At 42.0% G+C, this 16967-nt stretch overlaps 1 protein-coding gene across 2 annotated transcripts in view; it reads right to left on the reverse strand.

Moving 5' to 3' along the window:
• Nucleotides 1-15208: 15208 nt before the first annotated feature.
• Nucleotides 15209-16967, reverse strand: part of FOXN4 (forkhead box N4) — a 33934-nt gene continuing 32175 nt past the window's right edge. For both annotated transcript variants that reach the window (XM_073582610.1, XM_073582609.1), the window contains exon 10: nucleotides 15209-16864. In XM_073582610.1, the coding sequence (XP_073438711.1) occupies nucleotides 16614-16864 (251 nt within the window). In that variant the 3' untranslated portion in view covers nucleotides 15209-16613. The remainder of the gene's footprint in view (nucleotides 16865-16967) is intronic.

Consider the following 16967-nt stretch of genomic DNA (forward strand, 5'->3'; position numbering starts at 1 on the left):
GAGGGAAGCGCCTAGGCGTGCTGTACCCGTTTGCCAAAGAGCTCACCGACAACTGGTCTGCTTCCCCCTCGGTAGACGCACCCGTGTCCAGACTTTCTAACAACACGGTCCTCCCGATTTCAGGTGTGGCGTCACTAAAGGATTCTAATGATTGAATTATAGAATCTATAGCAAAGTCAACATTCGAAGCGGCTGCAGCAGTGCTAAGCCCAGCCTTCGCTTCATCTTGGGTAGAGAAAGCCATAGCCACTTGGGCAAAGGATCTCCACAAGGGCATCCTAGATAAGGCCCAACCAGAGCAATTGGCCGAACTGGCCAACCAGATCTCCCATGCAGGGGATTATCTGCTCTCTGCCTTCTTGGATGCCGCGTCTTGCGCAGTTCAGGCGTCGAGCAACGTCGTGGCAATCCGACGTACAATTTGGCTCAAGGCTTGGCAGGCGGATTTGTCTTCAAAAAAGTCCCTTACCAATCTGCCTTTTCAGGGAGCGAGTCTCTTCGGATCCCAGCTGGCCCAGATTATTAAGGATGCCACTGGAGGCACGAGTTCCGTCCTCCCTCAGTCCAAGCCTCGCAGACCTTCGCTAAGACATCAGTTTTGGCCCTTTTGGACTTTCCGCCGCTCCAACACAGCAGACAACTTTTCTAACCAACAGAGAGCGCAGGCACGACAGGATAGAAAAAGGTGTCTTTCAGACCCACTCCCTCCTGGCGATCTCACTCCTCCCAGGACAGATCCTCCAGGTCCAGATCTGGACGGTCCACATCAGCATGACTATCAACGAACTCCCGAGGGTCCTTCCCAATTGGGAGGTCGACTCCTTTTCAGAGACGTCTGGCTTGCCTCAGTAGAGGATGCTTGGGTCAGGGAACTTGAATCATCAGGATGCAAGATAGAGTTCATTTCTCGTCCCCGGGATCGTTTCTTCCAGTCCCGACCTCCAAAAGATCCTGCCTTAGTTCCGGGGTTCTTTGAGTCCATCGCCTCTCTCCTCAGTTCCAGAGTGATTGTGCCCGTTCCCGAATCAGAACGTTTCACAGGGTTTTATTCAAACCTGTTTGTCGTGCCGAAAAAAGGCGGTACAGTTCGCCGCATCTTGGACCTCAAGTCACTCAACAAGAGAGTCCGACTGCGTCATTTCCGAATGGAGTCTCTTCGGTCGGTAATCGCTTCCATGGAGACGCAGGAGTTCATGTGTTCAATAGACATTCAAGATGCCTATCTACATGTTCCCATATTCTCCGGGCATCAGAAATTCCTGCGTTTCGCGATTCACCAGGAACATTACCAGTTCGCTGCACTGCCGTTTGGTCTCGCCACCGCACCCAGAGTATTTACAAAGATCATGGCGGCGTTGATGGCCTTGTTGAGAATCAGAGGTCTCGTTCTTTTTCCATACCTCGACGACAATCTCATCAAAGCTCCATCCTTTCATCAAGCTCGCCAAAGTCTTACCATCGTTCTCGACACCCTGTCCAATTTCGGGTGGCTCATCAACAAAAAGAAGTCCTGCCTTGTTCCGACAGAACGTCTTGTGTTTCTGGGTCTATTGTTCGACACTCGTTTCGAGGGTTTTCCTCCCACAAGAGAAGATTGGCTCCCTGCAGCGGGAGGTACGATCGCTGCAGATCATACGACTTCCATCTCTCCGGACAACCATGAAAGTCCTGGGAAAGATGGTGGCGGCGACTGAGGCAGTTCCCTTTGCCCAATTTCACTCCAGATCTCTCCAACACGCCATCCTGTCTCGGTGGAACAGGTCCGTTTTTTCCCTGGATCGCCCATTTCGTCTTTCATTCCGGGTCAAGCAGTCCCTCAATTGGTGGCTGACGTCTCCTCTCATCTCCCTGGGACGGTCATTCCTCCCCATTCACTGGCAGATTGTGACAACAGATGCCAGCCTCCTCGGCTGGGGGGCAGTGTTCCGCAATCACACTGTTCAGGGTCGATGGTTGACTCAGGAGTCAGCCCTGCCGATCAACGTCCTCGAGATACGAGCGATTTATTTGTCTCTCGTTCACTGGGAGAGACTTCTCAGAGGCCTGCCTATCCGGATTCAGACAGATAATACCACAGCGGTGGCATATGTCAACCGCCAGGGGGGGACACTGAGTGTCTCAGCCCTGGCAGAAGTGTCCAAGATTCTTCATTGTGCAGAGGTTTCAGTCCCGGCAATATCCACGGTGCACATTCCCGGCGTGGACAACTGGGCCGCCGATATTCTCAGCCGCAAGGGTCTCGTGGCGGGAGAGTGGTCCCTACATCCAGAGGTATTTCTTCAGCTTTGCTGTCGTTGGGGAACCCCGGACGTAGATCTGCTAGCTTCTCAGCTCAACAGGAAAGTCCCACAGTTTGTATCCAGGGCTCGAGATCCTCTCGCAGTGGGCGCCGACGCTCTGGCCATTCTTTGGTCGCAGTTCAAGCTCCCCTACCTGTTCCCTCCCCTGCCTCTTCTTCCCAGGCTGTTGAAGAAAATCAAGGCAGAAGGAATTCCACTCATCCTCATCGCCCCGAATTGGCCCAGAAGGTCTTGGTTCGCGGACTTTGTCAACCTTCTCGCGGATGCCCCCTGGAAGCTTCCAGACAGGGCAGATCTGCTGTCTCAAGGTCCGATTTGCCACCCCAATTCTCGGCCGCTCAATTTAACGGCGTGGCTGTTTGAGGCCGAGGTTTTGAAACGATCAAGCTTTTCGGATCGAGTTATTCATACCATGATCCGGGCCAAAAAGTCATCGTCTTCCAAAATTTATTACCATACTTGGAAGGCCTATTTCACTTGGTGCGAGGCCAACGACATTCCGCCCATGCGTTTTTCGCTCCCTTCTGTCCTGGCGTTTCTTCAGACAGGGCTTGATGCAGGTCTTGCCCTCAGCTCTTTAAAAGGTCAAGTCTCGCCGCTGTCCATTTTATTTCAGAAGACGTTGGCCTCCCGCTCTCAGGTCAAAACCTTCCTTCGAGGAGTGACTCATATGGCTCCTCCGTACCGAGCGCCCGTAGATCCTTGGGATCTTAATCTGGTTCTCGAAGTTCTGCCTGGATGATTCTGTGAGTGATAGGGAGAAGGTGCTGAGGTCACATAAGACAAAAATTAAGCTCTTTGGCATTAACTCAACTAGCCATGTTTGGAGGAAGAGAAATGCTGCCTATGACACAAAGAACACCATCCCCACTGTCAAGCATGGAGGTGAAAACTTCTCTGATAAGGACACAGGACTGAGTGACAACCTCCTTCCCTCCGCCAGGACATTAAAAATGGGTTGTAGCTGGGTCTTCCAGCAAGACAATGACCCAAGACATACAGCCAAGACAACAAACGAGTGGCTCAAAAAGAAGCACATTAGGCTAAGTTCACACGTAGCGGAACTTTCGCGGAAGTTACCGCGAGAATTCCGGAATTAAATCCGCATTTTAAATTAACGCGATTTTCCCGCAGAAAAACTAGCGATTTGCAAGCGTAATTAGCTTGCAGAATGGTAGCGTTTTCCAAGCGATCTGAAACATCGCTTGGAGAACTGATTGACAGGTTGGTCACAATCATCAAACACAGAGTTTGACGAGTGTGACTAACTTTGTATTACTAATGATGCTGCCTATGCAGCATCAGTAGTAAAAGATAGGATGTAAAAAATAATAAAAAATATTGTTATACTCACCTTCCGGTGTCCCGCGCAGCCTTCACGCCTCTCTCCACGCTCCAGGCATCTTCTGGTCCCAGTAAACCTTTGCGAGAAGACCGCGATGACGTATTAAGTCTTGTTTGCCAGAGGGATCAAATACTTATTTCTCACTGCAAAATGCAAATACATTTATATAATTTAAGCAATGTGATTTTCTGAATTTTATTTTTGATATTCTATCTCTCAATGTTAAAATTAACCTACCCTTAAAATTATAGACAGTTCATGTCTTTGTCAGTGGGCAAACTTGCAAAATCAGCAAGGGATCAAATATTTTTTTCCTTCACTGTGTATATATATATATATATATACTGCTCAAAAAAATAAAGGGAACACTTTAATACCACATCCTATGTTATAGGGCTCCCTTTATTTTTTTGAGCAGTATATACATATATATATATATATCTCAATGACAACTTTATATCTATTTATTCTCTCTCTCTTATATACAGTTAGGTCCATATATATTTGGACAGAGACAACATTTTTCTAATTTTGGTTCTAGACATTACCACAATGAATTTTAAACAAAACAATTCAGATACAGTTGAAGTTCAGACTTTCAGCTTTCATTTGAGGGTATCAACATTAAAATTGGATGAAGGGTTTAGGAGTTTCAGCTCCTTAACATGTGCCAACCTGTTTTTAAAGGGACCAAAAGTAATTGGACAATTGACTCCAAGGCTATTTCATGGACAGGTGTGGGCAATCCCTTCGTTATGTCTTTCTCAATTAAGCAGATCTCTGCAAAGGAATACGTGGATTTTGTCAGTGCTGCCCAAATGATGAAATTTCAGAAGGTTAATAAACTTTGAGGCTAAGTGCACACGTTGCAGAAAATTTCTGAACAAAAACCTGAATCCCTTACCAGAAACCGCACCTATTTTTTCGCAGCGGTTTTGATGCGTTTTTGATGCGTTTTTTACCGCAGCGGTTTCTAAACGCATGGAAGAAGCCAAAACCGCGGAAAAATCCGCAAAATTAATGAGCATGCTGCGTTTTTTACAGCGATGCGTTTTTTTTCGCGGTAAAAAACGCATCAATGTGCGCAAAAAGTGCAAAATGCATAGAAATGACTGTGCACCTTATTTTTAGCGGTTTTATAGCGGTTTTATAGTGAAAACCGCGGTAAAAACTGCTAAAAAAACGCTGTGTGTGAACACAGCCTGACAGTAGTTTATTCTACGCGTTTCAAGGTTTTTTGCAACCTCTTCTTCAGGAAGTACCACATGAAGCATACATAGGTGGTGCATTAAGTACACACAGATTTAAAAAAAATGAGCTCCAAACAGTCAGATGACAGTCAGATGACACATGTCAAAGTTCATAGTTAGCAGACAGTATAAAAATTCATAGTAATAGTTAGAAGCTGTTCTTATATTGACATGTCGATTTTAATTTCACAGGTTGTTGAACAAAAGGAAAAAAAAAAATATATATAAGAGAAAATTAAAAAACACATATATACTGAGCAAGAAAAGCAAATCTCGGACACGAACTCGTAGAGATAAATTGCAAGGATCTAAATTTTAATCAATTAAAAATGTTTTATTAATAAAAAGTAAAAAATATAGAATTTTTTTTTTTTTTTTTTAAACTTAGGTTTGGCTTATTATTCCTATTTAATGATGAATTAGAATAAAGGGAAAAGGAAAAAAAAAAAAAAAGGGGGAATCAGTCATCTGCCAAAGCTCAGTGGCAGAGTTGGAAGGACAATGTGCTCCGCACCTGCAATATTGCATACACCTTCAGGATCGTACCACAGGAGGAGCACACAGCGCTTCTCCAAATACCACATGGCTGTTAAAAACTCCAGCACAGAGTCAAATTATACAGCGACCAGTGCTAGTATAAGTCACATACCAAAGTTTAAAAAATGAAAAAAAAATAAAAAATTCACTCAGCAGTGTTATTAACACCACCTGAGGAAAGCAAATCATGTCAGAGGATGATTTCTTTAGGACAAAGGAATGATTGGTTATATACAATTATTTCTGAGAGGAATATTATTAACAAACTTAAAAATAAATATACCAGTATTTATTTTACTGGGGCCAAAGACAAGTCCAGAAAGAGGAGAGGAGTTAATGCTCTGTAGAACTACTATTTCTCTGAGTGGAGATAGAATAGAAAAAATTGAAAGAAAAAAAAACAAAAAAAAAAAACAGGGTCTAGGTTACTCACCTAATTTTCTAACCGCAGCACCATCGGTTTATTCCTATTACTGTGGAGCATGATGGAAATAAATATAATAAAAGCACATTAAAAATACTTCCCTTATAAAACATGAATAAGATCTTTTGTAACAATTAAATCAACCCATCAGGTATTTTATGGTGAAATTCTTTAAAAACTCCCACAGAAAAATAAATATTAAAAGACATCCATAAATATTAAAACAAATATAAATAAATACATATAACAAACTCTATTAATAAATTAAATAAAAACCTCTGTGATCTCATTAAGACCCTGTCGTTTGAGGCTTCTTAATTTATAGATCCAATATACCTCTTTCCTGTTTAACCCCTTTCTGTCATGTGACCTACTATCCCGTTCATGTGCCCTGGGACTTAATTCCCAGGGACGGGATAGTACGTCACAGCGATCAGGGGCGCCCACGTGGTGATCGCGGCTGGGTGTCAGCTGATTATCACGGCTGACACCCGGCACAATGTGTCAGGGGCGGGCACGGACCGCCCCCGACACGTTATTCCCTTGCACACCGCGATCAAACACGATCGCGGTGTACCGGGGGTTAAAGGGAAGCATCGGCAGGGAGGGGGCTCCCTCCGTGCTTCCCTGAGCCCCTCACAGCAACGCAATGTGCAGCGCTGCTGCGGGGGGCTCCATCCCTGCAGGTCCCCGAATCCAAGATGGCGACGGGGACCTTCGGGGGCCTGCTGGGAGCTGGCTTCCTCAGTGCCTGCAAAGCGCAGGCATGAGGAAAGCCTGTGCAGTGCCTGTGACAGATCGCTGATCTGTCACAGTGATCTGTGATGTGACAGATCAGCGATCTGTCACATGACAGGTATGTCCCCCCTGGGATAATGTAATAAAGTAAAAAAAAAATAAAAATAATTTTAAAAAAATCGCTAAATAAATTAAAAAAAAAAATTCCCTAATAAATTAATTTTTTGGAAATAATAAAAAAAAACAAAAGTACACATATTTGGCATCGCCGCTTCCATAACGACCCGCCATATAAAACTGTCCCACTAGTTAACCCCTTTAGCGAACCCCTTAAAAAATAAAAAACTAAGCAAAAAGTAATGATTTATTATCATACCGCCAAACAAAAAGTGCAACAACGCGCGATCAAAAAGACGCATATAAATATCCATGGTACCGCTGAAAGCGTCATCTTGTCCTGCAAAAAATGAGCCACCATACAGCATCATCAGCAAAAAAATAAAAAAGTTATAGCTCGCAGAATAGAGCAATGCAAAAATAATTATTTTTTATATAAAATTGTTTTCATTGCATAAAAGCGCCAAAACATAAAAAAAGACCTAAATGAGGTATCGCTGTAACTGTACTGACCCGAAGAATAAAATGGCTTTATCAATTTTACCGCAGGCGGAACGGTGTAAACGCACCCTCCAAAACAAATTCATGAAACGCTGGTTTTTGTTCATTCTGTGTCCCAAAAATCGGAATAAAAAGCGATCAAAACATGTCACGTGCCCGAAAATGATACCAATAAAAATGTCAACTCGTCCCGCAAAAAATAAGGCCTCGCATGACTCGGTGAGTCAAAATATGGAAAAATTATAGCTCTCAATATGTGGTGATGCAAAAACTATTTTTACAATAAAAAGCGTCTTTTAGTGTGTGACAGCTGCCAAACATAAAAGCCCGCTATAAATAGTAAATCAAACCCCCCCGTTACCACCCCCTTAGTTAGGGAAAAATAATAAAATTAAAAGAAAATGTATTTATTTCCATTTTCCCATTATGGTTAGGGCTAGAGTTAGGGCTGAGATTAGGGTTAGGGGTGTGTTGGGGTTAGGGTTGGAGTTACAATTGGGTTTCCACTGTTTGGGCACATCAGGTGCTCTCCAAATGCAACATTGTGTCTGATCTCAATTCCAGCCAATTCTGCGTTGAAAAAGTGAAATGGTGCTCCTTCCCTTCCAACCTCTGCCATGCACACATACAGTGTTTTATCCCCACATATGGGGTATCAGGGTACTCAGGACAAATTGCAAAACAACTTTTGGGGTCCAATTTCTCCTGTTACCCTTAGGAAAATAAAAAATTGGGGGCAAAAATATAATTTTTGTGGAAAAAAATGATTTTTTTATTTTCACGCCCGGGCGTTATAAACTTCTGTGAAGCACTTGGGGACTCAAAGTGCTCACCACACATCTAGATAAGTTCCGTGGGGGTCTAGTTTCCAAAATTGGGTCACTTGTGGGGAGTTTCAATAGTTTAGGTACATCAGGGGCTCTCCAAACGCACATGACACCCGCAGACCATTCCATCAAAGTCTGCATTCCAAAACGTCACTACTTCCCTTCCGAGCCCCGACGTGTGCCCATACAGTAGTTTTCTCCCACATATGAGGTATCAGCGTACTCAGGACAAATTGCACAACAACTTTTGGGGTCCAATTTCTCCTGGTACCCTTGGGAAAATAAAAAAATTGGGGACTAAAAGATCATGTTTGCTGAAAAAATACGATTTTTTTTATTTTCACGCCCGGTCGTTATAAACTTCTGTGAAGCACTGGGGAGTTCAAAGTGCTCACCACACATCTAGATAAGTTCCTTATGGGGTCTAGTTTCCAAAATGGGGTCACTTGTGGGGGTTTCCACTGTTTAGGTACATCAGGGGCTCTCCAAAAGCAACATGACTCCCGCAGACCATTCCATCAAAGTCTGCATTCCAAAACGTCACTACTTCCCTTCCGAGCCCCGACGTGTACCAAACAGTAGTTTTCTCCCACATATGGGGTATCAGCGTACTCAGGACAAATTGGACAACAACTTTTGGGGTCCAATTTCTCCTGGTACCCTTGGGAAAATAAAAAAATTGGTGACTAAAAGATCATGTTTGTGGAAAAAATACGATTTTTTTATTTTCACGCCCTGGTGTTATAAACTTCTGTGAAGCCCATGGGGGGAGGGGTTCAAAGTGCTCACCACACATCTAGATAAGTTCCTTGGGGGGTCTCAGTAAAATCCTCCCAAGAAATCCTGGAATAATGTACCGTAGAGCACCTGCTATCAGGAGCATCATAGCACCTAGTCGCCTCAAGCCAGTAACCAACAGCCATGAGAGGCATATTTCAAACACTATTAAAGGGGCTTTTAAATGTGGTACTAAGAACTGTTTATGCTGCCAGAGTATTGGGCATAAGATGATGGATATTATCTCCTTTTCCACTAAAGAGAAATTCAATATACCCTACTTCCTAAACTGTAATTCTGAATTTGTTATTTATATGATTGAATGCCCCTGCGGAAAGCAATACGTAGGAAGAACTACACAACAACTTCATCTCCGTCTGAATTCCCACAGACACAACATAAAAAAGGTCTTCTTAGGCTAGTTTCACACTAGCGTTTTTGAGCGCAGCGACGGCCTGCGCACGGCCGCCGCTAAGCCCCGCCCCCTGCCGCGCCTCCGCCGGTAGCTCCGCCTACCGGTGCATGACACTGCATGCGCCTTGCATCCCCTATCTTTATCACTGGGGCGCAGGCCGTGCGCAGTATGCGTTTGGCGGCGCATGCGCCTTTTTGGCGGTGCGCTGGCGCAACCAAACTGCAGCAGGTTGCGTTTGGCGCAGGTCGGCGCACCGTCAAAAGGACGCATGCGCTGCCAAACGCATACTGCGCACGGCCTGCGCCCCCAGTGATAAAGATAGGGGACGCAGGGCGCATGCAGCGTCATGCGCCGGTAGGCGGAGCTACCGGTGGAGGCGCGGCAGGGGGCGGGGCTTAGCAGCGGCCGTGCGCAGGCTGTCGCTGCGCTCAAAAACGCTAGTGTGAAACTAGCCTTAGGCCGGGGTCACACTAACCGACGCAAAATACGGTCAGTATTTTACATGCGTAATACGGATGAATGGCCCCTAAACAGTGCTCCGTATGTCATCCGTAATCAAGGTGTGGTCGCGTATTTTGCGCATGTAAGCATCCGTATGTAATCCGTATGGCGAGATTTTCTCGCAGGCTTGCAAAATGGACATATAATGGAGCCCTATGACAGGGTTTCTAACAGAAACCAAAGAATAGATATAGACACACAGAATGCATATACAGTCATATGTAAAAGTTTGGGCACCCCTATTAATGTTAACCTTTTTTCTTTATAACAATTTTGGTTTTTGCAACAGCTATTTCAGTTTCATATATCTAATAACTGATGGACTCAGTTATATTTCTGGATTCTGGATTCAAATGAGGTTTATTGTACTAACAGAAAATGTGCAATCTGCATTTAAACAAAATTTGACCGGTGCAAAAGTATGGGCACCCTTATCATTTTATTGATTTGAACACTCCTAACTACTTTTTACTGACTTCCTGAAGCACTAAATTGGTTTTGTAACCTTATTGAGCTTTGAACTTCATAGCCAGGTATATCAAATCATGAGAAAAGGTATTTAAAGTGGCCACTTGCAAGTAGTTCTCCTATTTGATTCTCCTATGAAGAGTGGCATCATGGGCTCCTCAAAACAACTCTCAAATGATCTGAAAACAAAGATTATTCAACATAGCTTTTCAGGGGAAGGATACAAAAAGTTGTCTCAGAGTTTTAACCAGTCAGTTTCCACTGTGAGGAACATAGTAAGGAAATGGAAGAACACAGGTACAGTTCTTGTTAAGCCCAGAAGTGGCAGGCCAAGAAAAATATCAGAAAGGCAGAGAAGAAGAATGGTGAGAACAGTCAAGGACAATCCACAGACCACCTCCAAAGACCTGCAGCATCATCTTGCTGCAGATGGTGTCACTGTGCATCGGTCAACAATACAGCGCATGCATAACGCCTTTTTGTATGACTAAACAACTCAATCTTTGTTTCATCAGTTCACAGGACCTTCTTCCAAAATGTAACTGGCTTGTCCAAATGTGCTTTTGCATACCTCAGGAGACTCTGTTTGTGGCGTGCTTGCAGAAACGGCTTCTTTCGCATCACTCTCCCATACAGCTTCTCCTTGTGCAAAGTGTGCTGTATTGTTGACCGTTACACAGTGACACCATCTGCAGCAAGATGATGCTGCAGGTCTGTGGAGGTGGTCTGTGGATTGTCCTTGACTGTTCTCACCATTCTTCTTCTCTGCCTTTCTGATATTTTTCTTGGCCTGCCACTTCTGGGCTTAACAAGAACTGTACCTGTGTTCTTCCATTTCCTTACTATGTTCCTCACAGTGGAAACTGACTGGTTAAATCTCTGAGACAACTTTTTGTATCCTTCCCTTAGAAGCTATGTTGAATAATCTTTGTTTTCAGATCATTTGAGAGTTGTTTTGAGGAGCCCATGATGCCACTCTTCATAGGAGAATCAAATAGGAGAACTACTTGCAAGTGGCCACTTTAAATACCTTTTCTCATGATTTGATATACCTGGCTATGAAGTTCAAAGCTCAATGAGGTTACAAAACCAATTTAGTGCTTCAGGAAGTCAGTAAAAAGTAGTTAGGAGTGTTCAAATCAAGAAAATGATAAGGGTGCCCATACTTTTGCACCGGTCAAATTTTGTTTAAATGCAGATTGCACATTTTCTGTTAGTACAATAAACCTCATTTGAATCCAGAAATATAACTGAGTCCATCAGTTATTAGATATATGAAACTGAAATACCTGTTGCAAAAACCAAAATTGTTATAAAGAAAAAAGGTTAACATTAATAGGGGTGCCCAAACTTTTACATATGACTGTATATATATATATGTATTCTATGTGTCTATATCTATTCTTTCATTTCTTTATTAAACCTGTCAGTGTGAGATTACTGTATAGCGCACTGAATTGCCGGCTTTGCTAAAAGACACCTGATGCGCATTTCTCGCAAGTCACGTGTGTTCCGTGTGTAATCCGTATTTTTTGCGCACCCATAGACTTGCATTGGCGTATTACGGCCGTAGTACGCTGACAATCGCAGCATGCTGCGATTGGCACGGACCGTAGAATACGGATGAGAAATATACGGCTGGTGCGAGGGATCCCATAGAGAATCATTGGTCCGTGTCTAATGCGTGCTTTTAGCGCCTCTCACTCGGCCGTATTCCTCGCCAGTGTGACCCCGGCTTTATACTAGCCCTGGTCGCTGTATAATTTGAATCTGTGCTGGAGTTTTTAACAGCCATGTGGTATTTGGAGAAGCGCTGTGTGCTCCTCCTTTGGTACGATCCTGAAGGTGTATGCAATATTGCAGGTGTGGAGCACATTGTCCTTCCAACTCTGCCACTGAGCTTTGGCAGATGACTGATTTCCTTTTTTTTTTTTCCTCCTTTTCCCTTTATTCTAATTCATCATTAAACAGGAATAATAAGCCAAACCTAAGTTTAAAAAAAATATATATATTCTATATTTTTTATTAATACATTTATTTTTAATTGACTAAAATTTAGATCCTTACAATTTAATTTTTAACTAATGGTTTATTTCAAAATATGTCTCTTCCACATTGGATACACTTGCAGGAACTTGTTAGCATAGCCGAGTGGTCTAATTGTCAGGCAGCAGATCTCGAGGAAGCTGAGGCATATCTCTAGGAGTTCGTGTCCGAGATTATTATTTTTTTTTTTTTCCTTTTGTTCAACAACCTGTGAAATTAAAATAAACATGTCAATATAAGAACAGCTTCTAACTATTACTATGAATTTTTATACTGTCTGCTAACTATGAACTTTGACATGTGTCATCTGACTGTCATCTGACTGTTTGGAGCTCATTTTTTTGAAATCTGTGTGTACTTAATGCACCACCTATGTATGCTTCATGTGGTACTTCCTGAAGAAGAGGTTGCAAAAAACCTTGAAACGCGTAGAATAAACCACTGTCAAACTTTATCAACCTTCTGGAATTTCATCATTTGGGCAGCGCGGACGAAATCCACGTATTCCTTTGCAGAGCTCTGTTTCAGATAGTCGGTGACAGACTTGTGGATCTGCAGCAGCCCTTACCTATACATGCTTTGAATACCTACTACCAGGTGAGCAGTTTTTTTGTCAAACCACTTACTTTATTTGTGGGATAAGACCCTATATTGTGCTTGTGTCTCCCTCTTTCCTCACAATATCAATTAGGCCTGGAGTTGATTTGAGGTGTGGTGCTTGCATTTGGAAGGTTTTGCTTTTGCTGTGAAGGAAACATTCGGTCAAAGGAGCTCTCCATGCAGGTGAAACAAGCCATCCATAAGCTGCAAAAACAGAAAAAACCCATCCGAGAAATTGCTACAACATTAGGAGTGGCAAAATCTACAGTTTGGTACATCCTGAGAAAGAAAGAAAGCACTGGTGATCTCATCAATGCAAAAAGACCTGGGCACCCACAGAAGACAACAGTGGTGGATGATCGCAGAATAATCTCCATGGTGAAGAGAAACCCCTTCACAACAGCCAACCAAGTGAACACTTTCCAGGAGGTAGGCGTATCAATATCCAAATCTACCATAAAGAGAAGACTGCATGAAAGTAAATACAGAGGGTTCACTGCACGGTGCAAGCCACTCATAAGCATCAAGAATCAAAAGGCTAGACTGGACTTTGCTAAAATACATCCAAAAAAGCCAGCACAGTTCTGGAAGAACATTCTTTGGACAGATGAAACCAAGATCAACCTCCACCAGAATGATGGAAAGAGAAAAGTATGGCGAAGGCGTGGTACAGCTCATGATCCAGAGCATACCACATGATCTGTAAAACACGGCGGAGGCAGTGTGATGGCTTGGGCATGCATGGCTGCCAGTGGCACTGGGTCACTAGTGTTTATTGATGATGTGACACAGGACAGAAGCAGCGGAATGAATTCTGAGGTATTCAGAGCCATACTGTGTGCTCAGATCCAGTTAAACTGACTGACTTTATGTTTTGGGTCATTGTCCATCTGTAGTATGAAACGACGACCAAAGCAACCCAGGAGTTTATTAAAGCAAAGAAGTGGAATGTTCTTGAATGGCCAAGTCAGTCACCTGATCTCAACCCAATTGAGCATGCATTTCACTTGTTAAAGACTAAACTTCAGACAGAAAGGCCGACAAACAAACAGCAACTGAAAACCACCGCAGTGAAGGCCTGGCAGAGCATCAAAAAGGAGGAAACACAGCGTCTGGTGATGTCCATGAGTTCAAGACTTCAGGCAGTCATTGCCAACAAAGGGTTTTCAACCAAGTACTAGAAATGAACATTTTATTTACAATTATTTAATCTGTCCGATTACTTTTGGTCCCTTTAAAAACAGGGTGGCACATGTTAAGGAGCTGAAACTCCTAAACCCTTCATCCAATTTTAATGTGGATACCCTCAAATGAAAGCTGAAAGCCTGAACTTCAACTGCATCTGAATTGTTTTGTTTAAAATTCATTGTGGTAATGTCTAGAACTAAAATTAGAAAAATGTTGTCTCTGTCTAAATATATATGGACCTAACTGTATATATATATACTGTATATATTCTATCTATCCTATTCTTCTAACCTGTCACGCTGTGATTTTACTGTACGAGGCAAATGGAAGCTCTTTGGTCTTACCGGCCTTTCATATCTATATATCTATCAATCTAATATATATTTTTTACATTGTACAATTTTCAATACCAAGGTCCACTGCCTAATTAATGGACAAATAGTCACTGGAAACCATGGTACTTACAAATGCACTTGCACTTTATTTTTGATCTGTGGAATGCCACTTCTGTTTACTTACTATTAAGGCTGTGTGCCCACATTGCGTTTAAGCGTTTCCGCAGCGCTTTTAGAAAAGCGTTTCTGCTGCGGAAACGCTTAAGAAAAGCATTTAATGTAATAGAATGGAAAACGCACATGTTGTGCTAATGGTGCGTTTTTTTCCGCTGCGGAAACGCTTAGCGGAAAAAAACGCAGCATGTTTATTAATTGTGCGGAATCGCATGCGATTCCGCATACATACACTGTAATTGCAAAAATGCATAGAAAAACGCATGTCAAAATGCTTGACAATCGCGTCAAAAACGCGTGTCAAAAAGCGCATGCGTTTTCCCTGGCAAGGGTATGCGTTTCTGCTCAGGAAAAAAACGCTTGAAAAACGCTACGTGGGCACATAGCCTAAAAATACTGTGAGCGGATTTACTCTTTTCTTCTTGAAGAGCTGTGATTTTTGTCTTGCTACATTTTGGGATAATTCATTTGATTTTATAGATCTGAAATAATAATAAAGTTTCAATTATTGTAATAATCTTAGCATCTGCAGCTTCTTCCACAGGGATAAGTATCTTTGGTAGTGTTTTTTAGTATTGTGATGAAGATTTTTGCATTATTCAGTGTGTTAGTCTTCAGATAAATTAACTCCAGTATTTCTTTGTTTCCCAAATAAATCAATGTAATTTCTGAATGAAGTTTTTACTAATAGTAGAAGACATAAAAAATACAAAAACATAAGACTTTTCACAGAAATAATTAACTGCTTAAATTACATAGTTCTGTTAAAAATAATAAATATAAATAAATTTACACATAATACTGCCTAGTACAATATTATTACACATAAAAAACAAACAAAAACAAAACAAGTTAACCTATTCTACGAGCCTCGGGTAAGGCTGAGGAACAGCTGGAGGACATTTTGTACAGTGATTTTGACAAGGATATAAAACCAGGCTCATGAACATTTTGGCTGGATGACATTTTGTACAGCGATTTTGACAAGGATAAAAATAAACAGATTCATGAACATTTTGGCAAAGTTGTGATTGAATATTTTTATATGTGTTGTAAGGCAAAGTTTACACAAGATTTAGGACCAAATCTGCTGACATTCTACTATTGGAAGTAAGTGGGGTATTTAATCAACATGGCTTAAATGTTTCCCAAAACTATTGTATAGTCGCTGGGCCCAATACATAGCACTGGAAAGTGTCCGATATATCAGGAGTTATCTCTAAGGAATTTTCTGTAACAAACTTTGTGAATTTGGAAAATGGATGAACAAGTAGACAACAAACTTTTCCCTGCAGTTTTGGATTAAGGCCTCCCCAATGTTTGATCTGTTTTTCTTTACTGCAGACAACACTTGTACAATTAATTAATCAAATAATCACTAATTGCAGCAAAAAAAACAACAACAACAGTATAATCGTGATTGAGTGCAACAGTAACGCAGTAAAAAAATGCCACATTTTTCTCTGGAGTAATTCTATTTTTGGGGCTGAACTGATTCCTTCTTCATAGTACACAGGCTACTCACAGTGATCCCTGCACACTTACAATTAATAGTTTTCTGCCGAGCGGAAATCATAGCTGTTTGGTGACGCATCCCAGGGTCCTCAGAGCTTGAGATGAAATGGAAATAAGCTTCAATACAGTGCTATTGGTATCATAGTCATTCTGTGTAATAACTGGCAACATGGAAGCACCTTAGGCTCAGTGCAGGATGAAATGTCACATCTGAAGTCTATAGTGAATACTATAGCGACTTTCACAGTAGTAGACCAGACAAAATGTCTATTGTGGAACTTTCTTTCTTACAGTAGAGAAAATAGATCCCAATTTTTATTAAAAAAAAAGAAAATCTTTGTACCCAAAAATAAGTGGTTTTTTTCCTGTAATAAAAAACAAGAAGAAACGGTATAAAAAATAGATAATATATGCAAATTGCTTACCAAAATTGCAAAACCAAATAAACAAGGCAGCACTGGAAATGTGGACAGTCATCTTGTGTAAATTGTGTGTCACTTTCACATTCTGTTCCCAATCGCTTTGTTTCTGGTGCATATAATGTCTCTGGTAGATCTACAATAGAGCGATGGGTTTATTGCCCTGTCCAGTCACACACTGGGAGGGTGTTGCATTGTCCAAGTTGGCATATGTAGTATATAGGCTGGTCACTTGGAAGTCTGAGAAGGAATGGTCACTGCTACTAGACACTGGTGTCAGGCCTATGGTTCCCAAATCACAGTCTGACAACTGCAGGGGAGAGTTGCTGAATGCTGCCAATGTGTCCAGACTGAAGCTGTCATCCTTCATGTCTTCCCAGATATTACCTTAAAAAAAGAAAATAATATTATATGGACTGTATGTAATGTGCATATGGACGTGTGCCACTCTAGATTGTATTTTAACCTAGTACAATGGTAAGATTATATA

This window comes from Dendrobates tinctorius, unplaced genomic scaffold (assembly GCF_039654945.1).
Source record: "Dendrobates tinctorius isolate UK_male_01 unplaced genomic scaffold, ASM3965494v1 ptg000073l, whole genome shotgun sequence".
Classification (NCBI taxonomy): domain Eukaryota; kingdom Metazoa; phylum Chordata; class Amphibia; order Anura; family Dendrobatidae; genus Dendrobates; species Dendrobates tinctorius.